The sequence below is a fragment of the Helianthus annuus genome, chromosome 8, assembly GCF_002127325.2.
Source record: "Helianthus annuus cultivar XRQ/B chromosome 8, HanXRQr2.0-SUNRISE, whole genome shotgun sequence".
Lineage (NCBI taxonomy): Eukaryota > Viridiplantae > Streptophyta > Magnoliopsida > Asterales > Asteraceae > Helianthus > Helianthus annuus.
The window spans coordinates 116,265,375-116,276,650 of NC_035440.2; the positions used below are offsets into that span (position 1 = coordinate 116,265,375).

At 37.8% G+C, this 11,276-nt stretch overlaps 1 protein-coding gene across 1 annotated transcript; it reads right to left on the reverse strand.

The window, feature by feature from the left end:
* Positions 1-220: 220 nt before the first annotated feature.
* On the reverse strand, positions 221-898 carry LOC110883451. The gene is made up of 2 exons (XM_022131198.1): positions 598-898; positions 221-471 (listed from the first exon to the last, which is right to left on the reverse strand). The coding sequence occupies exons 1-2, from the start codon at positions 896-898 to the stop codon at positions 221-223; spliced, it is 552 nt and encodes a 183-aa protein (XP_021986890.1).
* Between the last annotated feature and the right edge of the window lie 10,378 nt (positions 899-11,276).

The window sequence follows — 11,276 nt, forward strand, 5'->3', positions numbered from 1 at the left end:
GCTTTAGCTACGGGTTTTGCGCCCGGAATCAATTCGATTCTGAACTCTACTTCCCGTTCAGGCGGTATTCCCGGTAAATCCTCCGGAAACACATCTCCAAAATCTCGTACTACCGGTACATCTTTAATCTTCCGTGATTCTCTCTCGGGCTCATTTGCGTATATCATGAACGCCTTGCATCCTCGCTTCATAAGCTTGTGAGCTTTCAACATTGAGCACACTATGGGGTTACCTCCTCTTCGCCATAAATGGTGACGTGTTTCCCGCTCAGAGATATTAGTTTTATCTCTTTACGGAAACACACAACTTTTGTATGGTGTTGGGCTAGCCAATCCATCCCAACGACTACTTGAAATTCCCCCATTGACATCGGAACTAGGTCTATCAAGTATTCCTCATCGTCGATGCTTAATTTGCAGCCTCGACAAACATCACAAACTATAAAGCTTTTGTTATCCCCTATTTCAACTTCTAAGGGCACAGGTAATTTCGTCAATACAAATGAAGGATGTCGAATAAACCCATGCGAAATGAAGGATTTATTCGCACCCGTATCAAACAATACACGTGCTGGAATTGAGTTAATTGTGAATATACCTGAAACCACATCGGGTTCTGTTTTCGCTTCAGCTGCGGTAAGTTGGAAGGACCTAGCCTTTGCTTTGGGAGCTTCTGTTAGAGACTCTTTTGTGTCTCTCTTTCCCACCAACTCGGGGCATTCAGATTTCTTGTGACCGGGTTGATAACATTTGTAACAAACGAAAACTTTTCCGGGACATAGCGATGCAGTGTGCCCCGTCTTCCCACATACCGGACACGGTTTGTCTTTGAAGCAGCACTCTCCCTTGTGCCCCTTTCCACATACTTTACAGCTTGGCGACCCGCCTTTAATCTCCATCTTCTTTCCCAATTCAGCAGTTCTAGCTTTCTTTGTAGGGCTTGGATTCACATCTTGTGCCCTTCGTTCACCCCTTTCAACTTGTTTCTTTAACTCGATTTCCCTCTCCCGGGCGGTGTTGATAATCTCCGTGAGAGTTTCGTATTTTGACGGAGTCATAAACTCCCGGTACTCGGCACTCAGCATGTTGTAATAGTAATATATCTTTTGCTCTTCAGTGGTGACTAACTCGTCACAAAATCTCAGCTTATCCATGAAGATGCCCGTGATCTTTTCAATTGTTTCACCCTTTTGTCTTAGCTGGATGAATTCTTCCTTGATCCTGTTAATAACCGCTTTGGGACTATGGTGTTTAAGGAATGGTACCTTAAACTCATCTCAAGTCATAACCCTCGCCGCTTCGGCTCCCATTTCTTTCTTTTTATTATCCCACCAATCTTTGGCTTGGTTTCTCAATTGACCCGTTCCGTAGGCAACAAAGTCGCCTACTTCACAATGGGTCCGTTCAAACACCCCTTCAACATCACTTATCCATCTTTGACAAATTATCGGGTCAACCTCCCCGTTATAGATTGGCGGTTTACACGCCATGAATTCCTTGTACGAACACCCTTTGCGTTCTCCAGTTTTGTCTTTTATAAGGTTGACAGTATCCTCCAACCTTTTAACTCGTTCTTCTACGAGCGACAACACCGTGCTTTGAATCTTGTCTATAAACCCGGATACACTGCCTTCAATTGCCTTTCCTACTTCTTCGGCAATTATTTCTTTCATTTGTTCGGTGCTTGTTTGCACCGGATTATCATCATTCCCATCAGACATCTTGAAACTGAAATGTTTACATTTAAACGTTAAACATTTCATTTATAACATTGCTTCGTTTGTTTCGGTTTAGCCAAGTTCCTAACTTGCTTTAACCGTTCATATTTAATGCACTTTCCGGGTTTGAGTGTGTTAACACGCTCTTCCCATGCATATCAATTCGTTTCTCATTTCTTACATAAGACATAATCTACTAACATAATAAGTTAATTCTTACCGGACGATCGATCAAGCTTGAACCGAACACTTTGTTGACAACCTTAAGCTCTGATTACCAACTTGTAACACCCTTAAATTTTTCACTTAATTTTAATAATAAAATACACCATTTCTACTAAAATATTAGTTAAGTAACAAAACATTCATTAACAGAGTTCATAAGTACGTCAACCTTAGTTAACTGATGACTAAGTTGGAACATTCAAAATTTGTTTAAGAAATTGTTTACAACCCATGAACATAGTCAAAGTAAGATTTAAACATTGCGGAAGCTTCAAAAGTCGTGTTCGGTTCTTCGACGTTGCTTGACCGTCATCCATAAGATCCACCTCGTCACCTAGGGTCAAAACCATTAAAACATTAGTTTTGACATTGTTATATAATACATAAACATGAGGTCCAACATCAAGTTCTAAATAAAAAAAAATAAAAGTTTTTCTGGTTCCACCGTAACTTACGGTGTCACCGTAAGTTACGGTGAGTCCTGGAAAGCTTTTGGTCCACCGTAAAACAGGGGTGAACCGCCGTAAGTTCCTGACCTCAACCGTAAGTTACGGTACTACCGTAACTTACAGTAGTTCCTGGAAATCCATGTTTTTGTTTGATTTGATCATTACACTAAAACCCAACTCTCGGATTTCTGTTTCTAGGATACCAATACATTAAAATATCGTATTTCTAATAGGTTATATATTATCCATTATCAAAGATCAATCCATCATAATCCAGAGCATTAACCATGCCTTACTTGATTATTCGACCCGTTTGGCTCGTCTAAGGAATCCTCCATTGTGACGACTACCAACGGGTTCCAACCAATTTGATCTATTATTCAATATAGCGACATCACCGCTTTAATTCAAAACAACCCTTATTCTAAAATCCAATTATGCATTTAATAATCATCAAAATCTACTTAATGTAACGGGTCAAGTTACATACCTTCAAAGTAGGCCTTTTAAACGTGGTTCGCCACCCGCTTGTCCGCTTGACGCTCCTGCGCCCGTTCCTACAGAGTTCATTTATCATATGTTTAGAACTCTCTCTTCAAATCATAATTCGCATAATACACCAAACATCGTGATTATGCGTTTAAAACTTGAAATTTCAGTTTTAAGCTTTCATAGAGGCATTTCAACAAACACTTCATGAGCAGATTTTTACATGATTAAACATCACATCTTTAGTTTATCATTTAGCCCTAATTTCACATAAATCAACCATTTTACATGGTTGTTAACTTCTAATTTCCGAAATCACTTCAAAATTGCCAAATTACACTAGATTAACAATCTATTTCCTAGTGTTCACCCTAATACACATAACCCATTAATCACCTACAATGGTGTTCTTGGATTCACCAAAATTTCATATGATTTCAACTTCTATTTGTCTAGGGTTTGTCCCTAAACACCCTAGTTGTTCCTAAATCATCGTAAGGCATACATGCAACTATAATTTCAGATTTTCCCAATTACATGAGAAATTCAAATTGAGAGTTTTTATGAAATTTTACATACCTTGTAATCCTCTTGTGATGAGGATCAGTAATCTATGCTTTAATTTCGATTTAAACTTGGATTGAGCCTTCAATTTGCAAGTTTAGTGAAGATTTAGGGTTTTGATGTGTGGGGATCGCCCCCCTGCTCTGCTTGTTCGACCAGACACCTCCTTGTGGGGTGTTTGGTGTGTTTTATTTGATAAATTAAAATTAAGTTTCAATTTTTACAACTTAAGTCCCTCCATTTTGATCAACATTTAATTTAGTTGCTTTTAACCCTACTATAGGTTATTTCTAAACTTGTAACCAACTAGGTTAAAATTTCTAGTTAGTAAATTCTCATTTATTTATACTTTATAATTCTAATATAAAGTTTTATATTTTCGGGGTGTTACATATAACCCTGAAGTATGTACCGGACTATTGGTATTTCATGTGTGTTCAGTGGAACTTGTTTCCCTGAACATTTGATGTTCCGTAATATATAGGAGATATCCGGAACTTAGTATAAGTTTCAGATTAGTTGTTTTTCTCTATATAAACGTGTTAGATGATGTAATGTATAACTTTTGGGTATTTTGTAAGTTTGGTGAAATGTGTGTTCACCTGATTGAATACAAGTGCGCTATTTGAGAAAATCTTCCGTTTCTACACCTTTCTATTATTATTTACATTACGTACGTGTATCGCGATGGATTCCGCACATCACGATATCTAGTGGTTGTTGATTTGATCCTAATTTAGAGGCCTAGGTGACCTTACAAGTGTATCAGAGCAGGCTCTATATAGAGAGTGCTCGTACTACTGTAGGCATTAGATTTGAGGTTTAGATTCGAGAGGATATTGATTTCGAGACGTTGTTTCTGCATTTTCAGCAGGATTTGAAGTTTTTTTCAGCAGAGTTTCACCATATTTTAATGTATTTGCAATGGATTTTGATTAGGTTTTGATTCGGTTGATGTGAGCTTTGATTACGGTTGAAAATTTGATCTTATTTGGATTAGATTTAAGTGATATGGACTGTTTCAACTAGGTTTTAGGTGTTCCGGAGAACTTTCTAGTTGTTCTAGAGAAATATAGGTGATAACTGTTAGTTCCGGGGTTCTTATAGTCTGTTATAGAGTTTCGGATTATTCTTTAGTCTCAATGTGTATATCACGCTTTAACTGAATTATCCAGAAGTTCAATTGTTCCGGTTTACTTAAAAACTAAACCTTGTCCGGATTATTTCAAATACTCTAGAAGTTCCTTATAGTTCGGAAGTGTAATTTGTCCGAAAGAACAAATAGTTTGGAAAAGATTACTTAGAACACATTAGGTTATTGGTCCTGGGAACTCTGATTGTTTCGGAAAAGATTGTTTATCAGAAAAGATTGTTTCGGGTTTTAGTAATTGTTCTAAAGTATTGTTGAGCTCCCAGATTAGTTTTACTTCAGGAGTATTCTCTATTAAGTTTCTTCCGGGTTTATTGAATCTTAGAAATTTTCTAAGTTTTTGCTTAGTGTTCACTTATAAACCTACTATTAAAATTCATGTTTTCAATATCATGCTTCAAAATGGCAAATAGTATGGTTAGTGTGGTGCAAAACATCAAACACAACAATGAAGTTGGAGGAAGTGATAAACCACCAATTTTTCAGAATGAAATGGATTATCCAAAGCGAAAGGATATATTGGAACGGTATATCAAGTTTAAAGACACAAAGACGTGGATATGCAAAAAGGAAGGGTATACTCTACCTACGATCGATATAAACATTGCGTCTTACTTGGTGATGATCGATGATCAAAGGACATTCTATGAGGCCGAGGAGTGTGCTTATTCCATGATCACAATGACTCTTCCACATTCAATCTTGCATACGTTTAGATCAAAAGATACTTCAAAATTTGGGGGATTTCATGGTTGAAAGGTTTGAAGGAGATGAAATGTTTAAAAAAAGAAGACTTGAGCTTTTGAAGATGCAATTTGTTGTGTTTAAGGCAATGAAGAATGAAACGTTTGATGAGTTGGTCAACCGATTTTATCATCTGCTTAGTGAATTGGATAGAAGTCAAACTGAAATTAACTCAGAATTAGATAAAGTAGAGAAACTTTTGAATAGTTTGCCAAAAGAATGGAATATGTACACGATATTGATTAAAGAGCATTCGAGATATCTCACGTTGACATTGGAACAAGCTATTCAGAAGTTGAAAGGTTATTCTTGAAATATACAAGATCAAGCCAATAAGTTCGATCATGTTCAAGATTCGGGTTATATAAAGCTAACAAAGTGATTCCAAGAATGTTGTTGGTGTAGCATTATTCTCGAGTACTAGTCCTGTTGGTGAATGTTCAAACTCGAGTGCATTTCTCAGTCTGGGCGCAAGTTCATCTTCTAGTTCTTTCAGTGGTTATCAAGGAAGTTCATCGTCAAACAGTGGTTACCAAGGAAGCTCGTCACAAAATGTGAATATGCCAACAATATATCATCATAGTTTGAAGCTCATTTAGGAAAACATGGGTTTGCTAGCACCGTTTATGACTGCATACGAGAATCTAGCTTTGGGAAAGTTGGTTGAGAGTTCTAGCTTGGATGAAGATTTTGATCAGATTGATTAAGATGAAATGGAAGAGTTAGACATACAATACACATGGCGTTGCTAGTAAGAAGAGCTAAAAAGTTTTTTCAGAAAACATGAAAGAATTTTATTGGTGACACAACAAAGACGAGAATGGGAATAGATAATACAAATGTTAAATGCTACAACTGTGACATTGATAGTCATTTTTCCAGAGATTGTAAGAGGCCGAAGATGGAAAGACCCAACAGAGAGAATGCTACTTCTCAAGGAAATCAAACTAGATGAACCGAGAGAACACTAATTCAAAAGGAAGTCAAGCTGCTACTTCAAACGCTACAACCGATTTTATCATCTGCTTAGTGAATTGGGCGGGCCGCCAGCCGCACCCCCGGCCAAGACTCATTTTTCCCGGGGGCCCTAAATTTAAAACATTAAAACCTCAAAAGTCATTGGGTCCTCTATCAAAAATTTCCACATAACTTATTGGGCCTAAATAAAAATAATTGATCCATGATCCATTAACCTAAACAACAACAACAACAACAACAACAAGTAACATCATTAAAAAAATAATAAGCATAACAACGGCAAAGAACAACTACCGGCTATAACACGGCGTCATGACCCCAACCCAACCCAACCCTAGCCCACTTGCGGTGACCACCACTTACCTCTGTTGACCACCACAACACCACATACACTCACGATACGTTTTTTTGTTCCACTTCCTTGGTTCCTACAATTAGCCCTAATTGAAGTTGTAAATTGTGAGAATTGGGTGTTTTGTTAAGCCCTAAATTAGGTTTTTTTTTTTGTTGAATGTTTAGCTTTAAATGATTAATTGTTATTTGTTCATTGTTATTACTCAGTGTATTATTGAAAGTTGAGCCCTAATTAATTAATCTTCATTTGTTAATTGTTTTTTTTTGAAAGTATGCTTTTATTCACAAACTCACCCTCAAAACCGAGGGCAGCTGAAAAACAGACAAAAACACCACGAACAAACTAATTACAAGAGATTAAAAGAACATCAATCACTCCATGAAATACCTCTATTTCTAGATCTATTACGATACCAAAGAAATCCTAGCACTTTGACGTCGTTAAAGATGTCCGCGGAATTCTTATTAATGTTCTTGAATCTCTTATCGTTTCTTGCCTTCCAAATGCACCAACAAGCCACCATAATAATACCATGAAGAGCATCCATGGAAACCTTCTCTAAGCCGGAATACTCATAAGTCGACAGAAGATCGTGAATAGAAAAAGCGAATAACGGACTTATTTTGCACCATCTACTAATCGAATACCATAGATTAGAGGCCACCGAACAAGAGCACAGCAGATGCTCAGCCGACTCAGCCGAATCCCCGCACAAAGAACATAAATCGCTGCCGTTGAAACAGTTACGACAGATCAAAGCATCTATAGTGGCGATTTTTCCCATTTCGGTTCTCCAAACAAAAATATTACACTTTTTCGGAACCCATTTAGACCATTTAAAAACAAAATTGCTGCTATGGTCATCACCACTTTTAATGAACTCCTTAACAGCTTTTACCGAAAACTCATTACTCTTCCCTCCTATCCACTCCCATTTGTCCCTGTTTTCGGATAAAGTGATATCTTGAAGCATGGAAAGCAAATCTCCCCATTCAGCCAGCTCAGGATCGGAACTCGGAATCCTTGTCCACTCCCAATGGTTGCTGAACCTGGTGGAAACCGGACAAAATCTGTCCTTAACCCAACATCTTTTATTACTTTCTAAACGGAAGAGAAGAGGAAAGCATTCTTTGAGAGGAGAAATCCTGGCCCAGGAATCAATCCAAAATTTTATACCATTTCGATCCCCCATCGACCCTCTAATATTGTGATTCAAACTTGTATCCCCGATTTTAACTTTGTCGACTGCTTGAACAATTCTCTTCCAAACCCCACCAATCTTTTTATTAACCGAGACCGAACTCCAAGAATACATAGAAAAATGAATGGAAGTGATGACTTTTCTCCATAAACCAGTAATATCAGTTCGAAACCGCCAAATCCATTTGGACAGAAGCGCTATATTAATACTGCTGAGATCGGAAAGGCCTAACCCACCTTTATCAATGGACGCCGTCACCCTCTTCCAAGCCACCCAATGAATTTGTTGGAAGTACTCGTGCCTCCCCAAAGAAACCTTTTTATAATTTTTTCAATGCTATTAAGAACCCCGCGCGGCGCCTTAAATAAAGACAGGAAATATGTCGGAATACTTTCAAGGACCGACTTTATAAGAGTAACTCGGCCTCCAATTGACAACGTAGTGGACTTCCACATGGCCAAGCGAGATTGGAGGATATCGATAACCGAATTCCAACTGTCCAGTCTGTGCATCTTAGCACCCACAGGAACTCCGAGATGCACGAACGGGAACACACCAACACCACAATTAAGGTTAGAAGCCATACCGGACACTTCCGTGGGATTAAGACCCACTCCAAATAAATTAGACTTCTTTAGGTTAATTTTGAGACCAGAAACAATGTAAAAACACCTCAAAAGCCGAGCGACATTGGAAATATTAGTACTACTCCATTCTCCCATGATGACGCAGTCGTCCGTGTATAAAAGATGAGTCAAAATCGGACCGTCATTAGGCAGAGTAATACCTCTCAAGGCTCCCACGAGACTGGCTTTCCTAATCATACTTGAAAAAGCTTCCATAACAAAGAGAAAGAGGAAAGGAGAAATCGGGTCTCCCTGATGCATACCTTTGTGACACTGGAATTCGAAGATCGGGGAACCATTTGTTAATTGTTAGAATTGTGTGTTTTGCTGAGCTTTAAATTGGGTGTTATGTTGAATATAATAGTTAATTGTTAGAACTTTAAATGATATTGTTAAATGATATTAATGCTGATGAACTTTAAATGAAATTGAAGTTATTTGACACATTAGAAACCATTGAATTTAGCAACTCTATAGATGTTTTGAAGCCCATCAAAGACCTCGATTATTTCCCAAATACAAGAATTGCATATATAATATTGTTGACTATCCCAGTCACGGTGACATCTGTAGTAACTAGCCAACTCAACTTTGTACCGGTAGTGTAAATTTTGTTTCCGATTTTTATACAAAGGACACCCCTTAACAACTACGAGAACACCCCTAAAAATTGTAAGCCCAAATTGCAGTTGTAAATAATAAGACCAAATCAATTTATATAGCCCAACCAATTGTTATTAAAGCCCAAATCAATTGTTAATGAAGATTGTAAATAATAAGCCCAAATCAATTGTTATTGAAGATTATAAATAATAAGCCCAAATCAGTTTATATAGCCCAAACCCTTTGAGCCAATGTTGGAAAAAGTGACTTCTTTTTGTAAAAAAAAAAATACAACATTACAATGTTGGACATGACAACAAGTTATGGTAATCCAAGAAACCAAAAGAATGTCATTACAAATCGACATCATTTTGAAGTTGACATTTTTAATAAGGTTTTGCACATGCAAAATTCAAGAATTGGGAAATTGATTTAGTGAGGTAACAACTAGTTTGATAAAAAAAAATGTCGGGTTTAAATCCTTGTAATGGTTTTTCTAAGTTTAACCCATCGAAGATATTGGCGTTTGCTGAGATGTACCCGGATGATTTTACTACACAAGAAATAGGGACTCCTTTGGGTGGTATCGAGTCATTTCGTCACACTATAAGCGATGATGATAAATTTGCAAACTTGAATGGAATAAGTGATCTTGCGCATGTTATGGTTGAAACGGGAATGCATAGTTCTTGTCCTTTAGTTTATCGGGTAGTGAAGCTAGCTTTGCTTTTACCGGTTGCAACCGAAATCGTTGAAAGATGTTTTTCAAAATTGAAGCTTGTCAAGACGGATTTACGCAATCGAATGGGCCCGGAATTTTTGAACAATGTTATGATGTGTGCGGTCGAAAAAGATTTTTTTACATGAAGTAAAAGACGACGATGTGATGGAACGATTTCAAGCTATGAAAAAAAAGAGGACAAATCTATTAGGTATTTGTTTTACTTTATTTATTTATTGTCATTTTTTTAATATTGTATTGTAACACCCCATGTTTTCGAATGTCAAAGTCAAAGTCAAAGTCCAAGTCAACTTTGACTTCTTTGACTGTAATAAGTCTATTTTAAGTTTATTTGTATTATGTGGAGTAAGTGTTGTTAATCAGAATTAATCGAAGTAATCAAATGTTTAATCGACGGGAACTGATTTACGACTGTGAATAGTAGGAAGTAACAATGCGATAAAGTTAACTAATCAGTAATCAAACCGATCTAACCATCATCGAACTCGAATTTCGAGTTACGCGAACTTTGGTTGTTGTTATACGTGTGTGTGTGCCTTTTGTGTTACCTGTGCGTGCTTATTTTATGTTTTGTCTGGTGATCAATCGAAACATCGAAACTCGAAACTCAAATCGAACGCAATCGAAATCGAATTATGACGAATGGTAACGTAAGGATAGGGTGTAATATAGATTATTGTATGTTAGATATAGTGATTGGGACTGAAAGTAATTTGGAAAGGAAACTCTATCGTACTCGTATCGTCTTCAATCGAAATCAAAATAGCAAAATTCGTCGCACCGAACACTCGAACCAGGCTGTTGATCGATCAGGCTATCAGCCGATCGAACAGCCCGGCCGATCGGACAGACTGTCCGATCGAGCAGGCTGTCCGATCGGGATGCCTGGCCGATCGGCCAGCCCTTTCCTCTTTTGGAGCCTATAAATAGGGCTGTCATTGTCATTCTTTCCACTTTTGGAAACTCTCTGACCGACCAGCTCGTGCTCCTCACCTTTTCTCAGATTTCTTCCAAGAACATCATGTTTGGCCTCAATCCACCATGAATAACTCGGATCTAACCGATTTCCACAAAAACAAGCTAAGATCTATCAAAGATCTAAACATTTACATGATGTGAAGAATTGAAAGAAGGATTTTCAACTTTCTTTCAACTCTTTTACACTCAATGCCTTCAAACCGGTAGAAACGGAGCTTGAGCCAACTCACTAATCATTCTAATGGGTGTGTGGTTCAAGATTCGGGTTCTATCTACGAGGTTCACCGACTTCGGGTTAAGCGTTAAACCGCCGTTCCGAACCCTCCACTGGCCGGATTTGGGTGATTCCTGTCCGAGCAGGGGAAACGAGTAAGAACGAAGGGTCCATGGTTCAGCTTGTTGTCAAACTACCTCAATATAACGTCAAATAACCAAAAAAGTCAAGTGTTAGACGA